Genomic DNA, 24,608 nt, shown 5'->3' with positions numbered 1-24,608 from the left:
TCATCACTTCCTTTCGGAAGCAATAACCCCACATCTGAGCCAGCTGCCTCTTCTAGGTGGACAGAGCAACATGCACTGATTCTATCAGAGCATTTACTGCATTTTCGAAAATGAGCTCTCCATCTGTCTCTCCACCTGCACCAGGAGTTCCTCAAGGGCATTTTGTAGATCTAGAGTTCAGAACAATGCCTGGTACCTAGCTGGCTCTCAATCAAGGCTGATCACTGTGGTTAAGTCCAAAAATGGCCTCTTCAAGACATCAGATTCTAATCCCTGGAACCTGTAAATAGTACTGTATTTGGAAAAAAGAGTCTTTGCAGATGTGATCAAGTTAAGGCTCTTGGGATGGGGAGATGATCCTAGATTATTCCTAAATGCCCTAAGTACTTAACTATCCTTATAAGAAAGGCAGAGGGAGATTTCACTGACAGAAGAGAAGGCGATGTGATGACAGGCAGAGATTGGAGTGATGCAGCCACAAGCCAAGGACAGCTGGCTATCACAAGAGGCTAGGAGAAGTATGGGATGGATTCTTTCCCAGAGTCCCTGGAGGAAGGTCACTCCTCCTGACACCTTGATCTTGGTCCAATGATACAGATTTTGGACCTCCATCTTCCAGAGCTGTGAGAGAATAAATTTCCGTTGTTTTTAAGCCACCGAGTTTGTGACAATTGTTAGAGCAGCCACAGGAAACTAATACGGTCACCTACCTGCTCTGAGCCTCCATTTCCTCACTGCAGTCGCTCCTGCCTCACTCGGAACTTGGGAGCATTACGTGGGAAAATGTTTGTAAAGCCTCCTGCACAATGCTTAACATCTGCAGGGTGCTGACACAAATTCCAGTATCACCCACATAGCATGCACATCCATACACACAGACACACACCTTCAAGCTTCAGCTCAGACAAATTTAAAACAATTGTCTTCAAGGGTGCTTTGTCCCTCTTTGCCATACAGTCCCAATGGATGGACACGTTCTTATTTGGTTTCCTACTTGGTCCGGCAGCCTTCCCCTGGGTAAAATAGTTTGGCTTATCTTTCATTTCATAACGAGGGAATATAAAACCCAGTGAACCCTTGAAAACTCTCACTAATGGAAGAATTAAAGCTATCTGAATTTGTGAAGCATCTTAAACATGCACTCGTTTTTAAAGAAATCTGGAAAATGGCTACAAAGTACCTATTTGGACTGAGCCCAACAAAAGCATTTTCTAGGAGGAAGGATGGGGGGTCATCTCTGATAAACAGATAATATCCTTTGTAATTATCAGAGCTATTATAACCAGGTGGCCCTACCAAGGTGCCTGTGAGTATCTGCAGTCTGTTCCTTTAGGTAAATGAGACTTATGGGAAAACACTGCCATTTGGTTACAGTGGGAATTCATTTTTATGACTAATAATAACAATAGCAAATATTCCCTGATTGTTTACTCTCTGCCAGACATTTGTTAAGACTTTACATACATTATCTCAGATACACGTCACTGCAAGAAAAGAGGACTGAAGCTCAGGATGTGGGACCAGGATTAACACGGGTCCTGGGATGCCGGAGCCCACGCATTTACCACTAGCCCACACTGTCTCCACTGACCACCAGCATCCCAGACCAGTGACACTGTGGCCCAGAACTGCAGCCAGACGCACCCCTTATCCATGGCCCTCCCCAGGGTACACACCAGAGACGTCTGCAGGGCCCCGCCCTTGCCTCTGTTACCATAAATCCTGAACCAGGACAGTCTGGAATTGTGAGGGTTTTGTTAGGAAATTAGCTGGGCAAGCAGCTAAGGTAAAAGCGTTGTAACAAAGTGGAATTAAAACCACATGGCTGTGGAATCCGCAGGTCTCAGAGAGAGAGAAGGGGAAGCGGAGAACCTGCATTATTGATGGGCTCGTTCCTCAACAAATGGAGCATCAATTTCCATTGAGCACTTTAGTCAGACCCTGAACAGTATAAAATGTGGGGCTTGAGTTGGCTTCCTCCTTCCCTCCCTCTCTCTTTCTCTCCTTCTACATCTCACTAGCTTCGAAAAAACAAAAGTGACGCGGCTCTCAAAAGTATACGTACAGTATACCAGGTTTTTTTTTTTTAAGCAAGGAGATTTGGTGGTAACAAGAGTAAACAATAAATAAATAAAATACAGTTAAGATTGTTAGACGATAAACTGTACACCTGAAGGTCCCAGGCATCTGCTAGAATTGGGCCACAAATTTGGCCATGACCTCTGAGCAGCCTCTGCAGAGATGAACATGATCCATCCAACATCATGTGATTCTGATAGGAAATCAATTTAGTGGCCCCTCCTCCCCTCCATAGGTGTGTTTGTGACAAAATCAAGGACTGCTTCCTCCTGGACACAGTGGCGGGTCCAGCCATGCTGTCATGGTCCTCCCTGGAAGACCCAAACTGTGACCTGCCAGAGACATCAGGGAAGATGTTGGCTGCTGGAAGCCTTCACACCTGCTGCGCAGATGACACTAATGATACTGCTGGAGTTCCTGGATCCAGCTATGCCTGAAACCCTTTGTCCACCCCCGGATATTTCAGTCTTTTTTTTTGCATCAGCTTATTTGAGTTTGATTACTGTCACTTAGGAATGGACTTAAGGGTTGTGACTAGCTGTGAAGGAAAAAGCAAAACTAAACACACATCACAGTCATTCAGGAGAAGTACTAGAATTCCCTTAAGGAGATTTTCCCATTGTACAAAAAATTCTCTACTGATTTTCTGTAGGTCTTGATTGTTCAAAGCAACCATCCATGCTGAAAAATCATACATTTCCTCAGTATGGTATTCAGGATCTTTATGATCAGGCCCTGCTAGTTTTCACTCCTCTCTCCCTATATAGCTCCATGTCCTTTCTCTCCAGACCAATAAAAAGAATGACCTCCATGCCACTCCTAAGCACAACATGAGCCTCCTGCCTCTTGCTTTTGTACATGCTGTTCCCTCAGCCTGGAAGGTCCTTTCCTTCCCTGGTCTGCCTGCCAAATTTCCACACATCCTCAAAACTCTAAGTCAGTAATCACCCTCTTCCCTGCTAGCTTAAGCAATACGATATTTTAAAAACAATCTGATTCTATTTATATGAAATGTGCATAATAGGCAACTATATAGTAGATCAGTGGTTGCCTAGGGCTAGATGATGGGGGCATTTGGGGATGATGGTTAAAGGGTATAAGGTTTCTTTTGGGGGTGATGAAAAGGTACTAAAATAGATTGTGCTGATGGTCACACAACTCTGTGAATATTCTAAAAGCTACCGAACCATATACTTCAAATAGGTGAATTGTATAGTAGGTGAACTATATTTCAATAATAAAGACTTTTTTTTTTTTTTTTTTTTGGCCACACCAAGCGGCTTGTGGGATTCTGAGTTCCCTGACCATGAATCGAACCCAGGGCCCCTGCAGCGGAAGCACAGAGTCCTAACAATTGGACCGCCAGGGAAGTCCCCCTCAATAAAGTCTTTAAAAAATAAAAATAAAGATGAGACTATACTATTAAAAATAATAATAAAACAAATAATACCGAGGTACTATAAACTCAGCTTCAGAAATAAGTAGTGTGAGGACATAAATTTCCCTCCATGCCCACCCCCAATATTCTGCAGACCCCCCATGCAAGTAACCAACTGAGCCCAGACCCTGCCCATGAGCAGAGGGTCCTCATCAAGGCACTGGCATTCTGCTCCCCCTCAACTCCCTTTCCTGCTGTGACCAGCAGGAACCATGGCAGGTAAAAGGGACTCACCGTGGGCAGCTGGCCCGATAGCAGGTGGCTGTCCTGGGCCAGCATGTTGGACACCATGATGGCTGGGAGGTCCATGGCCTGGTAGGAGTAAGCAGGGAGCAGCCCGTTGGGCGTGAGGCCGTGGCACAGTGAGTGGTAGCCGGCTTCGTGGTCCCCCAGGTGAAGGAGGGATGGCTCGGGGAGGCTGGGAGGCGTTATTGGGGGGATCTCATAGTCTTCGTTGCTCTCGTTCTGGCTGTTGTAGGTCTAAAACATCAAAAGGGCATGTTGTTGAGGGTCAATGTCTTACAGCTGCAGAACAGGCTTGACAGCACCAAAAATAGCAACAATGATAACCCCTTGGCAAAGGAGAGAGGGGATGATCCCTCTGCAAGGCACACAGTCAAGATGGCCCAGTCAGACTCCTGACCCATCCCCAAATGGGTGCTTCCCTCTACTATACAGTCTGTATACAGAAACCTGCCCTCCTGGAGAATGGGGCCAGCTCCTGTTCACCTGTTCTTCTCTGTTTTCCCACCAGATCTGGCCCCTGCAGCCCACCATGAATCCATCTGTCCACACCCACCCATTTTACAGATGGAAGAACTCAGGTCCAAGAGGAAAGCGGCCCATGCAAGGCTAGTAGAAGAGCTGGGAGTGGAGCAGAAGTATCCTGACTCCCTGGCCCATGGTCTTCCAGGGCAGCTGGACGGCCTTCTCTTATATGTTCCCAACTGGGTCCTCTCTTGGTCTTTCTCATCTTGGTAAACGGTAAAAACATTCCCCCAGGAGCACAAGCTACGAGCCACACTGGACACCTTCCTTTCCAAACATTATTTGTTCATTTTTCCCACCTCACTGCACTGACTAGGAAGCTCCATTACAATGCTGAATAGAAATGGTAAGAGTGGACACCCTTGCTTTTTTCCTTATCTTAAGTAGCTCAATATTTTTAACACTAAGCATGATTTGCCATAGGTTCTTACAGGTATTTTATAACAGGTTAAGGGCATTTCTTTTTCTTTCAATTATGCATCAAATTTTAATTTTATTGAATTCCTTTTCCCTGCATCTACTGAAAGTCTCAAGTGACTTTTTCTTTTAATTCAGTTAATATGGTAAATTGCTACACTTGGTTCTTCTAATGTGAAAACAACCTTGCATTTCTGGAATAGACCCTACTTGGTCATTTTATGCATTATTAGATTTTGATTGCTGACATTTTGTTTAGGATTTTTGCATCTAGTTCACGAGTAAGATGGGCCTATGATTTTCCTTTTTCATACTGCCTTTGTTGGATTTTAGTACCAAGGTTATGTTAGCCTGGGGAATCATTCCTCCTTTTCTATGCTCTGAGAGCGATTAGACCTAGGAGAAGAGTTATATGTGAACTGCAAGATGGATCCAAGAAAATATGAAAGAGAAGTTTCAAGATATAGAGGACAAAGTGAGGGTGTCTAATGGACATCTGTTCAACCAGCCTTCTGGAGGGAGAACAGTGAGAATGCGGCAGAAGAATAACTGAAGAGATAATGGTTGGGAATATTCCAGAACTGATGAAGGACACCAAAGGTACTGGTGAATATGATGGTAAATCTTACAACAGTCATAAAATATAACGTGTAGAGAAGGAAAAAAACATGAAACCACAACAGCATACAAGAAATAAATCTTCTAACATCCTTATGTTCTTTGGTAAATTAAGTATGTGTATTAAAATAGCTAGGGCAGTTGAAGCCCATTACAATATCTGGTTCTTGGTGGGTAGGCACTCGGTAAATATTTGTTGGATGAGGTCATTGAGGGGGTGGGCATGGGTAGGATTCGAATGGCATTATGGTGGGAGGAAGGCCCACATGGTCTCTAAAACACCTGCTTGTTGTTAATGCCTTTCTCCTCGGGCACCTGTGAACCTCACCACAATCCCTGGGGAAGAGCCCTAGACTGCCCTTTATATCCACTGAAACATGCTCCGAGAGGGTGGTGCCTAGCCACACTCATGCCCCCGCCTTGGACCCAGAGTCCAAGCCACCTCTTGCTTACTGGCTCCCTCTGCAGGGGTCTTGTGAGAATATTTCACAGATAGGCAAACAGCAGTCCAGAAAGCAGTGACCCTGTTGGTGGCAAAGGGCATCCGAAGCCATCAGGAATAGGATCCAGTCTTCTGACCCCAAGATCTGGCTCCTTCCTACCACATGAAGTTGCTTCCAAGAGCTGGACCAAGCTCACAGGTTTGGGGACCGACCCCTGCCTAGTTGCTCTATATGCATACAACCAAAGTTATATATCTCATACTGCATGATCTTAGCCTGTCATTGCTCTCTCTTGGCTCAGTTTCCACGCTCGCACAAAGGGGGACAGGGGATGGGCTCATCCACCTTTCAAGCTCCATGGCTAAGTATACGGATTGGCTATTCTATCAATATCCATGGGATTTCAATCCAATTTGATGGGAGTCCCCCAGCTGGTGCCTGGGAGTAACAGAAGGACCAGGAGAGGGCCCAAGGAAGATCCAGTTTCTCCTGATCAAGCTTGACACATAGGTGGAAACCATGTCCTGGTAGGTCTCAGCTCTACCGAAAACAATTTCCTTGAGCATTTTTTTCAGTCAGGGAATATAAATATCTAACATTTATTGAGCATACAGTATGTGCCAGGTGTGAGCACTTTACAAAAGTTTAATGTATTTAATTCTTACAGCACCATTGTGAAGGAGGTTCTGTTATTATACAGCCATTTTATGGATACAGAAACTAAGGCACAGAGAGGGGAATTTACCTGCGAAAGTCACACAGTTAGAAAAAGGTCTCACTCCCTCCTCCCCTAATTTACAACTGTCTGCAAAGGAAGGCAATGTTTTCGAGTCTGTGACTTGGATCCTGAGACTCTGGGTCCTAACAATCCTGAGAGGCAGTGCCAATCAAGGCCAACCTGAGGGCTTGGGCACCAAGAAACAGGCTTTGGTCCAGCCTTGTGATTGATGAGCTTGGGAAAGTAACTCCTCCCACTAAAAGGTGAAGATCAAAAGCACGTTTTCCTACACAGGACCCCAATCCAATGCTCTCCCTTACTGTCTCCTACCCAGAATATAGCCCCCATTGCTAGTTACTGATCACCCAATATATGGTGGGTGTTTTATGTGCACATCATCTCTAATTATTTTTCCTCCATAATTTCCTGGGTGTGTAACAAATGGTATGTGTCTCTAATATCCCAGCTGTGTCTACAGTGACCTCCTATGTCTCCTTAATTACGAGTGTGTGTCACCTATGATCTCCCTAATCCCCCAAGTGTGTCTAAACTGACCTGGGACATCCCTCAAATTCCCCAGGGAGGTCTACCTTGATGTGGGTTGTCAACTTTATTCCCCAGGTCTGTCTACCTTGATATGGATGTCTCCCTAATTCCCCAGGTAGGCCTGCCCTGAATTATTTCTTTTCCAGCTTTATTAAGATGTAATTGACATATACATCTCTTAACTGTTAAACGCATCCTGTATTTATCCCCATTTACAGATCAAAAAATCAAGATCTAGAGGCTTCACCCAGGTTACAACTAGGAGGTGACTGGGTCTGATCCATATCTTCTGGTGTTGCTGTGACAGTAGCAACCTCTTTAAGGACCCTCCAAGCGTCAGTCTCCCCCTCTGAGTCTATGTCCACTCTGCTCCCAGTGCCCATTCCTCAAATAAAGACATTCTGGACACTCCCTGCCTAAACACTAGTATGTCTCTACTGAAAAAGAGACAGAAAGAGAGAGGTCCCTGCAAACATCTTAACGTGGTACCCAAGGGTGATGAAAATGCTTCAGATTGTATTTTGATGCATTTTGGTGCATATATGCGGCTGTTAATGTAACTTCACCTTTATGTGCATCTCTTCCAAGACAAGATACCCAAAGGTCAAATGGTATAATTTTGTGGTTAAGGATATGAATGGTACATAATTGGGTGAAGGGAGATTGATTGCTCTAGGGAGCAGAGAGGGGAAAGGGGAGAAATACCCCCAAGAAATCAGAAATGGCTGGAGAGAAAGCACTCTGTACCCTTCTATGCCTGGCACCTCACTAGTAAACCGCCCACCCCTGATGTGAATGCAACCATCCACCCCGTCTGCACCCTCACCAACAAAGCTGAGCAAGGCTCTGGCCAAATTTCACCAGAAATCACGCTTACCAGCTCTGCGTGGGATCTTCGTGCTGCTGGGAACCGCTCCCCTCCACCTTGTTAATCTCCACGATGATTCTCCCCTGAGTAGTCCTCTAACTCCCTTTCTGTCCCTTTGCCCTTTGCAGATGACGAGTCACCTTCTACTTCATTCACAGGGAAAACAGAAAATAGCTTCCAAAATGTCCTGACACCAGAACCACACACCTGCCCATTTGGCACCAACGTGCCTCCTGTTTTGATGCCAGAAGAGCCATCCCGCCTTCTTCCGAAGGCCGATCTCCCTACCTGTGTATGAATGGTCCTACCCTCTCCTTTCTCCCTCTGTTTCAAGGACCTTGGTCATTCCATCAACCATTCTTGTTTCCGGCTCTTCGGCCTCCCCTCCCTGCTGGACTGAGACGTGCTCAACTCTCTGGTCTTACACACTCCCCCATCCCTCTGCAGCTGCCACCATCTCTCCTCTGGTTCACACCCATCTTCTGGAAAGGGCTGTCCTCACCCATCGGCTCCCCTCCCTGTCTCCCATTCACTCCATAGCCCACTGCAACCTGCATTCTCTTCCCTCCATGCCCTCACCAACCAGTGAGCTCCATGGCACCAGGTCCAACTGGCTTTTTTTTCCAGCCACATCTCATCTGTCCCCTCAGCAGTGACAGTCCAACTGATCCCTTTCCTTCATCTTGCAAACATCCCTCCTTTAGCCTCCAGGACCTCGTGCTGTCAGTTATATACCCACCTTCTTGCTTCTCTGTCTCCAGTGTCAACTCCTTCTCTGCCAGCCGTGTTGGGGTTTCTTGGGTTCAGTCCTGAGCGATCCTACACCTTCTCCCCAGGTGGACTTCACCCAGTCTCAGTTTCAACTTCCATCTTTTTTTTTTTTTTGTAATTATCTCTAGATAGAATTTTTTTAATGAATTTATTTATTTTATTTATTTATTTTTGGCTGCGTTGGATCTTCGTTGCGCAGGCTTCTCATTGTGGTGGCTCCTCTTGTGTAGAGCATGGGCTCTAGGAGCACGGGCTTCAGTAGTTGTGACTCGTGGGCTCTAGAGCGCAGGCTCAGTAGTTGTGGCGCGTGGGCTTAGTTGCTCCGCAGCATGTGGGATCTTCCCGGACCAGGGCTCGAACCCGTGCCCTCGGCATTGGCAGGCAGATTCGTAACTACTGCGCCACCAGGGAAGTCCCTTCAACTTCCATCTTGATGCTACATTTCCACCTCCAATCCTGGTCAGTCATCTAAGCTCCAGATCTGAGCATCTAAATGCCTACTCAATGCTCCCATTTGATGTCTCATAAGCATCTCACAGTGAACATGTGCAAAGCTGCAATCACGATGCCCCTTCCCCCAACCTGCACCTGTGTCTCCCTCATCCTCCACCCTGTTAATAAAGCCACGAACTTGGGGCTTACCTTCAGTCACCTCTCAAGTCCAATGAAACTCCTCTGAAATATCTTTGAAACCTATCCCTTTCTCTCCATTCACACTGTCTTGGTCCAGGCCACCAGCACCTCTTACCTGGGGAACTGCAACAGCTTCCTTACTGGTCTCCCATAGCCCACGCTTGTCCCCACCAATCCATTCCCTTCATGCAGCCAAACGGGTCTCTAGAAAGATGATCAACTCACCACATAACTCCCATGCTTACAAGGCTTTGATGGCTCCCCTCTGTCCTAGGATAAAGTCCATAGAACCAAACATGGCTTGTAAGTCTTCACCTGGCCTGGCTCCCATCACCCTTCTAGCCACAGGGACAATTTCCTGCCTCCAGGCCCTCACACAGTCTGTTCCTTCTGCTAGAATGCTTTGCCCGTCACTCGCTCTTCCTTCGTCTGGCCCATTCCTACTCATCGCTCAGCCATAGGTTTGGTTTAAATGTCTTCCCTGACACTCTCTAGAGTGTCACACACCCTGCATTTCTTCTTGGAAGTACTCATCAGATTTGTAGCTAGCTTGTTGTATAATTATTTGTTTAATGTTTAATGTGAGTTCTGCCAGGACAGCCCTTGTATGTCCTGTTTTCCAGAATCTGGCACAAAGTCAGAGCTAAATAATTAGTTGGATGGGTGAACAAGCCAGGTCCTATGGCAGGGGCCATAAGCATGCATCTCACTCAACCTTCGTGACTGCCCTGGAGGTGGCCATTACTGCTGCTATTGTACAGGAGGCAGTACGGTGTAATGGTTCAGAGCCTTGAATTCTGGCTCTGCCACATACTAGCTGTGTGGCTTTGGGCAGGTTACTTAACCTCCCTGTGCCCCAGTTTCCTCGTATGTGAAAAGAAGGTACTAACAGTATATACTATAGGGCTCCTGTAAAGAGTAAATGAATCAACATGTGTAAATGGCTCAGGACACCGCCTGGCACACAGCCAGCCTGCTCAGCGATGGTTGTTATTGCTGTTGTTATTGTCCTTGCCAGGAGTTTCAGAGACATCAAGGAACTTCCCCAAGGACACAGGACAAGTAAACAGCAGCTCACCCACTCGGTATCCTCACTGTTTTGCCCATCATGAATGTTCCTAACTCCTCACGCCACAGGTCTGTGCATCACAGGGTGATGTCTGGCTTCAGCCTGACCACCGAGATGGGCCAGGGGCTGGCTGCCTTTAGATGGCACTCAGCCATAGGTATCATATCATCCCGGAAAGCAGAGTCCCAGGAAGCCTTCCCCAGACCCTCCCACAGCAAGACTCCCCTCCTCTCATTCCCCCTCCACAGCCTCATATGTGTTCCCCAGAGCATCCTTATCGCCTGCAATGATTTGAGGCTCTTTCCTTCCCTTTAGCTTGTGTCCCCTCCCCACAGACTCCACGAGGGCAGGGGTTAAGGCTGTCTTGTCACCAATGCCTGGCACACAGTAGGTGCTCAATTAGAATGTGATGAATGAGCACATGAAATGGGAGGATGCACCAGGCTTTGGGTTTAGACTTTACCTGGGGGTTTCCATATCTGCTCCTCCCAACAGACTGGAAGTCCCTCAGTCACCCACTGTTCATGTCTGTGGACTGTCACCTTCCTCTCTACTCCCTGCATCCACAACAGGTGCTGTCACATGGCATGTGACAGTAAATGCCAAATGACGGCACGAGTCCACGCCTTTCATTTAAAAAACTGAAACCTTAACACACTGGAACCAGCCCAAATGACCAGAAGCCTTTTCCAAAAATAAGCATATGTTGCATCAAAATATTGGAATCACACAATTATGACAATTCACTTAAAGAGGCAATTAGCACACTTAAAAATAACTAAACATGCAAACACGTACACGCCTCCTCTGAATGCAATTAAATCCTAAATGCATGACACCTGAATACCACCCCAGCTTGCTATGGATTTATACTGTGTGCCAGTCTCTGGACCTGGTATTTCCACACTCATTCTCCATTTAATCCATATGAGCTCTGCAAGGAAGTGACTGTTCTCTCCATTCTGCAGATGAAGAACATGAAGCTCAGAGAATGAAGGTGTCCCAAGTTATTCTTGGGATAACAAGAAGTATTGTTGGGATTCAAGCCCAGGTCTTGTGACTCTGAATCCATCATTTTCCCACACTGGGTCAGAGACCTATTCAAGACTCCTATTCCTCACTTCCTCTAAGTGAGAAATGGACCACTCAGTGTTGCCTAGTTTGCTCTCCAGCACCAGTGTCCTCATGAGACACAGAAAGAGATGCCAAGTTGTAAGAGCTCTAGAAGCTAAAAATATTAGCAGATCTTACAGAGAAACTTCTGTAAAGAGTTGTCTTTTCCTATCCACCCATCCTCTCTCAAACACACTTCCCTGGTGTTGCAGTGGTTATGAATCCACCTGCCAATGCAGGGGACATGGGTTTGAGCCCTGGTCTGGGCAGATCCCACATGCCGTGGAGCAACTAAGCCCATGTGCCACAACTACTGAGCCTGAGCTCTAGAGCCCGCAAGCCACAACTACTGAGCCTGCATGCCGCAAGTAATGAAGCCTGTGTGCCTAGAGCCTGTGCTCCGCAACAAGAGAAGCCACCGCAAGGAGAAGCCCGCACACCACAACGAGAGAAAGCCCGCACACTGCAATGAAGACCCAACACAGCCAAAAATAAATAAGTTAATTAATTAATTTTTTTTTTTTTTTTTTTTTTTTTTTTTTTTGTGGTATGCGGGCCTCTCACTGTTGTGGCCTCTCCCGTTGCGGAGCACAGGCTCCGGATGCGCAGGCTCAGCAGCCATGGCTCACGGGCCCAGCCGCTCCGCGGCATATGGGATCCTCCCAGACCGGGGCACGAACCCGTATCCCCTGCATCGGCAGGCGGACTCTCAACCACTGCGCCACCAGGGAGGCCCATTTAATTAATTTTTAAAAATGCATTCCAATCACATTTTCATCCCACCATCCACCAAAACTGTCTGGCAGGGTCGCCAGTGACCTCCATGTTACTAAGTCCAATGGTCAGATCTCAGTCCCAACTGTCCACATTGACCTTCTCGAAGCATTTGACATACTTGGCCACCCTCTTTCTCCTGGGAATAAATTTCTTCAAGTGCTTCTAGGACACCACACATGTTGATCTTCCTAAATCACAGGGCTTTTCTTCTCCATGTCCTTTGCTGGTTCCCATTCTTTCCCTCAACCTATTAATGATGTCACAGAGCTCAGATCCCAAACCTCTTCACTAAATACACTCAGTCCTTGAGGATTTCATCTAAACTCCTCACTTTAAATACCATCTATATGCTGCTGACACCCCAGCTCATATCTCCAGACCAGACCTGTCTCCTGAACTACAGATTCATAGAACCCACTGTATTTGACACCCTTGTTTCGATTTTAATAGACATCTCAAATTTAACACGTCCAAAAGAGAACCTGTCAACCCATGGTTTTCTCCTCCTCAGCTAATGGCAAGTCCATCCTTCCAACTGCTCAGGCCAAATGCCTTGGAGCTATACTTTGACTCCTCTCTTTCTCTCATACCCTACACCAATCTGTCAGGAAATCATATTCGCCCCACCTTCAGAACAGATACAAGATGGAACCTCTACGGTCCAAGCCATCATCCTCTTTACCCTGGATGAGTGCAGTAGTCTCCCACCTGGTTTCCCTGCCTCCGCCCTTGCTTTGGTCTATTCTCATTCAGAGACCAGAATTATCCTGTTAAAATGTGAGGTCATGTCATTCCTTTGCTCACCACACTCCAGTGGCCCCCTTCTTACTCAGTTAATAACAGGGTCCTCAGCAATTCCATACCTGGGTATATATCCAAAAAAACCCCAAAAATACTCATTCAAAAAGATACATGCACCCCAATGTCCATAGCAGCATTATTTACAATTGCCAAGGTAGGGAAGCAACCTAAGTGTCCATCAACAGATGAATGGATAACGAAGACGTAGCACATGTGTGTGTATATACATATACACAGACACATACTACGGAATACTACTCGGCCATAAAAAGAATGAAATTTTGCCATTTGCAGCAACATGGATGGACTTGGAGGGCATTATGTTAAGTGAAATAAGTCAGACAGAAAAGGACAGACTGTATGGTATCACTTATATATGGAATCTAAAAATACAACAAACTAGTGTATATAACAAAAAAGACGCAGACGCACAGATACAGAGAAGAAACTAGTGGTTACCAGCGGGGAGAGGGAAGGGGGAGGGGGAGTATAGGGGTAGGAGTGGAAAAGGGTTATTATGAGATTATATAAACCATGTGTGTGAAGCTTTTGAAAATTGTAAAGCACTGTAGAGTTTAAAGAATCTTTCATTCAATAAAAAAAGAAGAGGGTCCTTATAATGGCTACACGGTCTACCCCCCCACTCCCACGTACATCCCTTTCACCTTCCCGACATCACGTCTTAATATTCTCCTCGTTCATGCCAGTCTGGCCACACTAGGCATGATTCTGTCTCAGAGCCTTTGCACTGGCTGTTCCCTCTCTCTAGAACATTCTCCTCTTAAATATTCACAGAGCTCATTCCTTCACCCCTCAGGTCTTCACTCAAACCCTTGTTTCTCAATGAGGTTTAACCTCACTGCTCAATTTAAAGTCACAAACCATCAGCCATACTCTACTGTTTGTTTGTTTTTATCACTTGTTACTTCCTAACATCCTGTATATTGGGTTGGCCAAAAAGTTCATTCAGGTTTTTCGTAAGATGTTAAGGAAAAGCCTGAACGAACTTTTGGCCAACTCAATGTTTTATCAGTTTATTGTGTATTACCTGTCTCATCCCACTAGACTATCAGCTCCGCGGAGGAGGAGATTTTCACCTGTCTTGTTCACTGCTGTATCTCCAATTTCTTCAACAGTGCCTGGCATGTAATGAGTACTCAGAAAGTATTTGATGGATGAATGAATGAATGAATGAATGAATAAACAAATGAACTACTCATCAAATGCCAGAAGAAAGAGTGGTAAGAAAATGAATGGACCAGCAAACCATGAAGATACCCCCTTCTAAGGAGAAGGCTTACTTTTGGCTCTGATCCAAGGGTAAGACACAGGTTGAATCAGTCCAGCATTCCTCCCTTCCTGGAAGTGGTGCATGAAAAACTGTTATCGACTGTCCTTTGTGGGGAGCGAGTGGGAGTGGGGAGGAAGAGGCACTGAGGCAAACAACAGGGCTAGGAGGTAGGGCTTTACCAACACGTGACATCTACCATACAGATGTGTGTTAGGAGGCTGCTAGAATCACCTTATTTCTCAATTCGTCCATTTGTGCTTCTCTTTCCAAATCAACTAAATAATGAGAACTCAGAGCAAAGCAATATGGCTGGGGTAGAAGGGGCATCCAGGAGACTGGCAGGTTTCTCATGCACCAGTTCTAGGAACGGAAGACTACTGGACTGATCCAAATGACCTTTGTGGCTTGCGCTTGGGTCAGAGAAGGGTAAGCCTTCTCCTGGAATTCCCAGGAGGAAAGGTCTTAATTGAACATCAAAGCCAATGATTCCTTGAGACAGGGGAATAAACAAGCAAGGGGGCAGCCTCTGGGCCTTGAGAAAGGGATGGAGAAGAAAGAATCTAAGAACACCCATTGGACCAGAAGCCTGTTGCAGTGACAAGCTTATGTTCCATGAAATTATCAGAATAAACTCATTTGCTTACCACAATAAAATAAGTGAATCAAAAATTCAACCATAGGAAGTAACAAATATATATATATAGACAGATAGATAGATAGAGATATATTCTTTTAAATAACCCTTTCCGAAACAAATACTTAAAGCTCAAACCTAGAGAATGAAAAGAAAATCAAGAAAGGGATTCTAGAAGGAGTGGTGAGCTGAAAAACTACTACAAGTTATATTAATTCAAAATGGCTGTTGATAAGGTGACTGCAGGATTCAATGTGACTATCTTGTAAGGATTCCTAAAATAGAAGAGGTATAGGACAGAATTATAAAATTAAAAATGATCACAAACAAAAAATCGACAGGATTTTGCTAGAAGCTATGCCTTCCTTAAAGAAGACTACAAATACTGATTAGTTATTTATAGTGTAAGGAAATTTTAAGTTTAAATATTTTGTTCTAATTTTTTACATGTATTGAGTTGAAGTTCACATAACACAAAATTAACACTTGCGTGGCATTTAGTACATTCATGTTTTGTGAACACCACCTCTATCTAGTCCCAGAATATGTTTGTCATCCCCAAAAGGAAACCCCATACTTATTAAGCAGTTTCTCCCTACTCCCCTGGTCCCAACCCCTGGTAATCACCAATCTGTGTTCTGTCTCTGTGGATTCACCTATTCTGGATAGTTTCATATAAATGGAACCATACAATATGCGACCTTATGTGGCTTCTTTCACTTAGCATAATGTTTTTGAGGTTCATCCATAATGTAGCACATATCAGTAGTTCACTCCTTTTTAATGGCTGAATAATATTCCACTATGTGTATAAACCCAATTTGCTTATCCATTCATCCACTGATGGACATTTGGGCTGTTTCCGTCTTTGGGCTGTTTCCATCTTTTGGCTGTTTCCATCTTTCCATCCATTTTGGGCTGTTTCCATCTTTTTGCGAATAGTGCTGCTATGAACAAGTTTGTACATATATTTGTTGGAGTTCCTGTTTTCAATTTTTGGGGGTATATAGCTAGGAGTGGAGTTTCTGGGTCATATAGTTTGATGTTTAATTTATTGAGGAACTGTCAAACTTTTTTCCACGGTGGCTGCACATTTTACATGTCCACCAGCAACGTCTGAAGGTTCCAATTTCTCCACATCCTTGCCACCAACACTTATGTTGCATTATTTGTATTATAGCCATCCTAGTGAGTATGAAGTGGTATCTTATAGTAGTTTTGATTCGTATTTCCCTAATGACTAATGATGTTGAGTATCTTTTCATGTGTTTTTTTTTGCCATTTGCATATCTTCTTTGGAGAAATGTCTTGAAGTTTTTTGTCCATTTTTAAATTAGGTTGCCTTTCTGTTGCAGTATTGTAAGTGCTCTTTATATATTCCAGATACTAGACCCTTATAAGATGTATGATCTACAAATGGTTTTCTCCCATTCTCTTTCTTGATAATGCCCTTGATACACAGAAGTTTTTAATTTTCATGGAGTCCAATTCATCTATTTTTTCTTTTGTTGCTCATGCTTTTGATGTCCTATCTAAGAATCCATAGCCAAATCCAAGGTCATGAAGAGTTACTCCTATGTTTTCTTCTAAGAATTTTGTGGCTTTAGCCCTGAGACATAAGTCGTGGATCCATTTTGAAATAACTTTTGTATATGGCATGAGGTAGAGTCCAACCTCATTATTTTGCACATGGCTATCCAACTGTCCCAGCACTATTTGGTGAAGAGACTGTTCTTTCCCCATTGACTGGTCTTGGCACCCTGGTTGAAAATCAATTGACCACAGATGCAGGAGTTTATTTCTGGACTCTTACTTCTATTCCATTGGTCTATATATCCATCCTGATACTGTTCTATTGTGAACCACATTGTTCTGACTATTGTGCTTTTGTAGAAATTGGAAAGTGTTCTCCAACTTTGCTCTCCTTTTGCAAGATTGTTGTGGCTACTCAGGACCCACTGCAATTTCATATGAATTTGAGGATCAGCTGTTCCATTTCTTCCTAAAAAGGCCGGTGGAAACTTGATAGAGATGGCACTGCATATGTAGATTGCCTGGGGAGTACTGCAATCTCACCAAAAGTAAGACTTCCAATTCATGAGCACAGGATGTCTCCCCCATTTGCTAAGGTCTTCTTTAATTTATTTAAGCAGTGTTTCATAGTGTTCACTGTTCAAGTCTTTCACCTCCTTGGTTAAATTTATTCCTAAATAGTTTATTCTTTTGCATGCTGCTATATATGAAATTGTTTCTTAGTTCTTTTTTTTTTGTTTTGGATTGCTCATTGTTGGTACATGGAAACACAACTGATTTTTGAATATTGATCTTATACCCCGAAACTTTGCTGAATTCATTTATTATCTGTTTATCATAATTTTAAAGAAAAGCAGAAATTCCACACTGCTGGAGGAACAACAACAATAACAACAACAACAAATGGAAAAGAAAATAGAACCTGATCAAACCAACAAAAATCTGAAAAGAAAAAAAGAAAATAGAAATGAACTATGAAACATGATAAAGAACCTTCAAAAAATGACAGTATTAAGACTAAATACTAGTAATCACAATAAATACAAATGATTTCAATTCTTTTATTAAAAGATAAAAAATTAATATTTCGATTAAAATAAATGAATCCAGCATATGACATTTATAATAGGCATGCGTGAAATAAAGTGACACAGAAGGTTAAAACTAAGCCGATATATCAGGCAAATAAAAAGCAGAAGTGGCAAAATTAATCACAAGTTAAGTACAATTTGGGGCAAAAGGCATAAAAGAGACTAAGAGTAATACTTAAGTTGATAAATGACACAATCCACTAAGAAGAAATGACAGACATAAACTTTTATGTAGACGGATAAGCCACAGGAATATAAAACATTGAAAAACTGTTAGAAGTACAAAGCGGATTTAACCAAACCATAAACATGAAGAGACGCTAACACATCTCTTCAAAAACTGACAAATGAATCAGATAGAAATGAGTAAGGACAGAAGATTTGAATAACACAATTTCCTCTCTTGATTTGTCTCAAATTTAAAGAACACACATTCTTTTCAAATGTCCATGGAACACTTAAAAAACATGAGCATGTAATAACTACTCAGATAATCTCAAACTGTTCAAAAGGCAGGGATGATATAAACCACATTCTAGGATCTAAATGTACTAACCTAGTCTTTAATTAAAAAGAAAAAAAGGGCTTCCCTGGTGGCGCAGTGGTTGAGAGTCCGCCTGCCGATGCAGGGGACACGGGGTCGTGCCCCGGTCCGGGAAGATCCCACATGCCGCGGAGCGGCTGGGCCCGTGAACCATGGCCGCTGAGCCTGCACGTCCGGAGCAGGCCACAACAGTGAGAGGCCCGCGTACCACAAAAAAAAAAAAAAAAAAAGAAAAAGAAAGAAAAAAGAAGAAAAGAAGGGAGAGAAGGAGGGAGCAGAAAAACATGGAGGGAGACGGACCCTCCTAAATACTTGGGCATTTTAAAAGCAATCTTCTAAGTAACTTTTGGGTTAAAGAGGAAATCACAACTGAAATTACAGACAATGAGAACACTACCTGACAAAACCTGTAAGAGGTGGACAATGGAAAATTTACAACTTTTTACCTAAATGAATTTATTGGAAGATAAGGAAGACAAAATAGATGAATTCAGCACTCAATTCAAGAAGCTAGAAATAGAAACAGGAGAAACCAAAAGTCAGTAGAAGACTAATAAAATAGAAAACAAACTTTAGAGAAATACAGGAAAGAGATGGTTTCTTGAAAAGGCTAACAAAATAGTAAACCACTGACAAGAAAAAGAAAAAAGGACATCCAAAAAAGGAATGAAAAATACATTGATTCTTTGAAAGTTGTTGAGAATTCCTTTGTGACAGAGTATAAGGCTATCATAAATGTTTATTATTTTCAGCTTCATTCTGTTGTTTAAATCTTCTAAATAACTATTAGTTTTCTTTTTCTGTTTGATCTATTGGTTTCTGAGACAGGTAGGTCAAAAAATTGCCACCATGACTGTGATGTCATCAGTTTCTTCCTGTATGTCTGACTATTTTTGGCTTCATATATTTCAGAGCTATGTGGTTAAGTATTTACATATTAATGATTATTGTATCTTCTTGGGGAAGGGTACTCTTCATTATTCAATGGTTTATCCAATTCATGCTTACTAGAAAGTTCTCAGACTCACATTTGGATTACCCATTTCCATCACCCACCCCGATGCTGTATAGGCAGAGGGTTCACTGAGGGGGGATCTATAGGCGTAGAGTGTGGTTTGGCTTTCCTTCCATCCTGAAACCCCACTTTCAAGCCAAGTGAGAAAGACCCCAGTAGCACAGCTTGTTGGGACTCGGAATGCAACACAGAAGGGGAGGTGGCACCTCATTCCATGGTGAGTCTGGTGAGAAAGAAAGAGCTCTCAGGAGGACCCAACTTGTGTCCCCAGAGTTGAGAGGCTCTGTGACTGGAAGGTTTTGAAAGATGGGAGGAGAGCAGAAGCTGCCTGAAATGTCAGGGCCGGGAGAGATTGAGAGAATGAGAGCGAGTCAGAGAGCAATCTGCATGTCCCTGGTTTGGCAAGTTAATGATCTGTGAGTTGCTGGGGGCAGGTGAAAGCTAAGGACAGCGGTTGGCTGAAGGCATCTAAAGAGGTTCCACCCAAGATGGTAGCCTGACAGGGCAGGGGGATCTCAGCAGCAGGAGGTATGTCAACAGGTATACCACCCACGGAGCAGGTCACAAGAGGTGAGCTGCAGAGTGAATCCCCAGCTCAATGTGCCCCATGGAAAAGAGCCAGCGTGTGAGAGGCTGCTGTAGCAGCAGGCACGGAGGGTAGGACTTCAACAGTACTAGTCAGCGAGAGGTTTTGACCCTAGCCCTTAATCCTGCCTTACCCTGTCCTGACCCTGGAGTCTTGAGCAGCATCACAGGAAATGGGAGTGGATGGAGAGGTAACAGACCACCCTCATGCCCACTGCAGGTTTCCAAGACAATGAGCCGGGAAGGAAAGAACATGGGATGGACCTCTGCTTTCTTGTATCCTGGGGAGTCCAGTCCGCTGAATAACCCAGAGTGACAGCAACAACACCTTATGTTGACACAGGCCTTTGGGGTTCCAAATGCTTCCACATATTACAAATATTTTTCCCATAAAAGCCTGAAGATTCTTGGAATACATAATCAGTGAGGACTTTTTTTTTTAATCTACAGAAAGAACGCTGTCTTTGGACTTAGACTGACCCGGGGGAATTCCAATCCTGCCACTTACTTGCTGAGGGACCTTTGGCAATTTATCCCAACTACCTACTCCCAGTGTCTTTATCTACAAAACCCCACCTAACGGCTGAGAGAATTATATGAGGAAACAGATGTGAAAACACAGGAACAGAAGTCAACACAATCCCCTCCCCCGCACCCAAGGAGGGGACAAAAGAAAGACCTCGGGGCGTAAGCAGAACAAGTGTTAAACATCTTTTCCATTTTGGAAACTGAGGTTCGGAAAGGCAAAATGACTTATCCAAAGGCACACGGGTAGCATTTATGGTAACAAGACAAGAAGCCCTGACTGTCCGGGGCCAACACAGACGCCACCATTACTCATGCCCCTCCTAACACGTACATCAATCCTGATTAGCCCAGGACAGGCCTGCTTTACGCCTCTTGTTCTGGGGTAATTTTTTTTTTTTTTTTTTTTTTTGCGGTACGCGGGCCTCTCACTGTTGTGGCCTCTCCCATTGCGGAGCACAGGCTCAGCGGCCATGGCTCACGGGCCCAGCCGCTCTGCGGCATGTGGGATCCTCCCAGACCAGGGCACGAACCCGTGTCCCCTGCATCAGCAGGCACTCTCTCAACCACTGTGTCACCAGGGAAGCCCCTGGGGTAATTTTTAATAGTGCCTTCTTTCACTTTAAAATTGTCCTGGTTTGGACAATAAACTATATGGCCACCTACCATCCTAACAAATCAAACCTACACCCTATAAGAACATCTCAGCTAGAGGACAGTCCTTCAATTCAGTGTTTCCTGAGTCTGTTTTCAAAACAAGGAAAATGGCATCTTACCCAAACCTGAAACCCCATCAACTGGATCAGGGCACCCAGCGCCATAACTTCTTATTATGTGTACAGTAATTTTATGGAATTCAGTGGGGACTGAAATGCAATTTTGTCAGGCTTGTCTGTGTCCATAATGACCGAGTCAAATTAATCATCTTGGATAATACCCCTGTGTCACCCGTCCCAGAGGTGTTTAATAGAATCTTTCTGATTCATGTCTTGCAGTCCATCAGATCTGGAGTATTGCCACCCTTCTGAAAATCGGTACAATTATGCCTTCTTGTTGGGCTATCATTTTCCAGGACTAAAAAATGCTTCTTAAAAATAAATAAATAAAATCACATGCCATATATAAGCGAAGCAGGAGTGGAAAAGCCATATTGTTAAAATTAAATGTGGATTCTGGAGGTGGTGGCGGGGAGGAGGATGTAATAGATTTTTAAGCCTTTATTTACAGGCAGAACCTCCAAGTCATGGCAACAGGGAAAGAGGAGAGTGTAGCAAACTCTCCCACTGGTGGTCCTGATGCTGAAATGCTTGGATCGCAGCAGACAGAGGCATCATAATGTGACAATGACAACCCGTCGCACTTGACATGAGTTTTGTTTACTAAAACTATATCTGGGAACAAACATGATAATCCCTGTGTGTTTTTTTGCCAGAAAATTATCTGAGTCACTTTAAGGTTCCGGCAGCTTTCCAGACTGATACGCCAGTGGCGGATGTTTTGGGAAAAATGAGCCATTAGCAGTGGGGTTTCCTTCTTCTTTAGGGGGAATCAATCCCAGCAGAACTGAAGTAGCAAGGCTGGGGATAACTTGGGGCCACAGCTTTTGAGTAAGAGGGAGTGGCCTGAGCAGCAGGCATTACCCCATTTTACAGATAAGCAAGCTCACTTTTCCAGTAAGTGGCAGAGTTTTATTTTCATATTTTTTTACAATCACATATCCAACTGCCTCTTTGACATGTTCTCTTGGATGTCCTAGAGGAGAGGTCTGCAAATTTTTTCTGCAAAGATACAGATAATAAATCTTCTTGGCTTTGTGGGTCAGTCTCTGTTACAACTATTCAACTCTGCCACTGTAGCATGAAAATAGCCATAGACAATATTGAAACTAATGAACAGAGCTGTGTTCCAATAAAGCTTTATTTACAAATGACAAGTGGTGGGCCAGATTTGGCCCATGGGCCAAGGTTTGCTGACCCTCGTCCTAGAGGTGGTTTTTCTTCTCCATAGAACTTTTAGCATCTAACACACAATATTCTTGACTTTTTAAAGGTACTTATTGCCTGTTCCTGTCACTAGAATGTGAATTCTGCTGTTTGGTCACTGATTATCCCAAGGGCCAAGGACAGTGCCTTGCACATAGTAGGGCCTCAATAAACATTTGCTGGATGAAATAATACAAGAATGAATGAGAATAGGGGTTTTGGACTATTGTGTTTGCTGCTGTGTCTCCAGCACCTAGAACACTGCCTGGCACACAGTAGGTACTCAGTAGACTTTTTTTTTTAATGAATGAATGCATGAATGAATTTACTGATGGCCCACAGTGGTAGAGGGCTGGGCTCTGCACCATTTTCCCTGTAAGCTCTAAGAAGACAGCAAAGGTCTAAGGTGGCCTTCTCCTTAGAGATGCTGCTTAGTACAAAGTAATTCTAACTTGACCCATGAGGGTCTCTTGGTTCCCTGTCCCCATCTTAGAAATCATCTTCCCATGAATGTGTTTGAATTCCAGCTCTGCCCTTGACAGTCTGTGTAACCTTGGGAAAGTCACTGCTCCTTTCTGGGCCTCAGTTATACCACCTGTGAAAAGAGAGAGTTGGACCAATGGATTTTTTAAACCCAAATTTAATCAGGTATGTGCCACTAATTCACAGGTACACAGGTAGACATGAGGCAGTGATGATTTTAAAAGCACTTTTAAATGATGAGCAGGCTCTCCAGTTGTTTCTGTGTTAAAAATAGCCTCTGGGAAAAAATTATGTCTATTTGCAGCTTTTTTTTTCTTTTCCATTTCTACCTTTTGAAAACTACAGAAGTAGCATCACCTAAAAATGTGCCCAGCCAGCTGCCTGGGGATGAATGCACTGAAGTTCTCAGTGACTGGCCTTTGTGAGTGCTCTGAGGTCCTGTGACACTGGGATAAGCAGGGAAGTCCCCCAGTTCATGCTGCTCCAGGCACAGTGCCCTGCTCAGACCCTTCCAAGGCTTAAGGCCTTCACAGCAGGGTCCCAGTATCTGTCTGGCATCCAAGGACTCCTGCACCCGATCCTGCAGCATCACCTGACACCGAGCACAGTGAGTCATTGAAGACCTCAGGCACTGATGATGATGCTGGTGATGCTCTGGTATCACCAGGCCCCTGGGTGTGCTGGTGTCTGCTCAGGCCATTGTCCTCCCAGGTGACACTTGCTCATCCTCAGAACTGCCACAATACTCTTCTGCCTTCCCAGGCACGGAGGACTGGGCACAGCACTCTAAGCCTGCTCGGTACAGAATGGAGCAAGGCCTCCTTCTATGGCCTGGACCGCATGCTCCTGTTATTATGCTCCAAAAGTTCCATCAGGAGACTGCAACCCAGAGCTCATCCACTCCCCTAAGGTTTATTGTGCCTCTTCTGTGAGCCAGCCTGTGCTGTCCTGCTTCTCTTCAGCTTTGTTCAAATAATAATAACAGCAAAAATCTACATAGTACTTACCATGTACTAAGTGCATCCCTGTCCTATGTGCTTTTCATACATGAATTTATTAGTCTTTACAAGAACTCTAGGAGGCAGGTCCTATTATTATACCCATTTCACAGAGGAGGAAAGGGAGGCACCGAGATGTGAAACTTGCTGAAAGTCACACAGCTGGGAAGGGTTAGAGCCAGGATGCCAACCCAAAAGGCTAGCTCAGGGGATCTGAATCCTTCCAACAACCACCGACGACCTTGGAAGCAAATCCGCCTTCAGCCGAGCCTTTGGATGAGACTGCAGCCCTGATCAACATATCAACTGCAGTCTCATGGCAGATCTTGAGCCAGAGGCACCCAGCTAAGCCACAACGGGATTTCTGACCCACAGGAATTACGAGATAATTAATACATGTTATTATTATATTTAAAAGCCTAGCTCATGAATTGGTACTCTTAATAACTGTGTGATTCTGCCTCTTTATAAATAGGAGGGGGAATTCCCTGGTGGTCCAGTGGCTAAGACTCCACACTCCCAATGCAGGGGCCCCAGGTTCGATCCCTGGTCAGGGAACTAGGTCCCACGTGCCGCAACTAAGAGTTCGCATGCCGCAACTAAAGATCCCGCATGCCGCAACTAAGACCTGGCACAGCCAAATAAATAAATAAATATTTAAAAGAAATAAATAGGAGGGACGGGCTCCCTCAGGAGCGATGCTGAAGTTCTGTGTTGATTCTGTCTCTATGGGCAGCTCCCAGCTGCCTCCTCCCTCATTCTCTGATCCCTCCTCTTTAGCAGTCCTCAGGTGGGCATATGCCTGTGCCCTGCTTACGAGGCCCTTGAACGTGGACCCTCCCTCTTAATGCTTTAGGGAGACACTGTA

General features: G+C 44.4%; 1 protein-coding gene across 6 annotated transcripts in view; it reads right to left on the bottom strand.

The window, feature by feature from the left end:
• Positions 1-24,608, bottom strand: part of TOX2 (TOX high mobility group box family member 2) — a gene marked incomplete at both ends in the record, with an annotated part of 139,308 nt that overhangs the window by 43,021 nt on the left and 71,679 nt on the right. For all 6 annotated transcript variants that reach the window (XM_079720292.1, XM_079720296.1, XM_079720294.1 and 3 more), the window contains one exon: positions 3,752-3,997. In XM_079720292.1, coding sequence (XP_079576418.1) covers positions 3,752-3,997 — 246 coding nt within the window. The remainder of the gene's footprint in view (positions 1-3,751; positions 3,998-24,608) is intronic.

This window comes from Hyperoodon ampullatus, assembly GCF_949752795.1.
Source record: "Hyperoodon ampullatus genome assembly, chromosome: 14".
Taxonomy (NCBI): domain Eukaryota; kingdom Metazoa; phylum Chordata; class Mammalia; order Artiodactyla; family Ziphiidae; genus Hyperoodon; species Hyperoodon ampullatus.
This window is presented reverse-complemented; position numbering and strand designations above follow the sequence as displayed.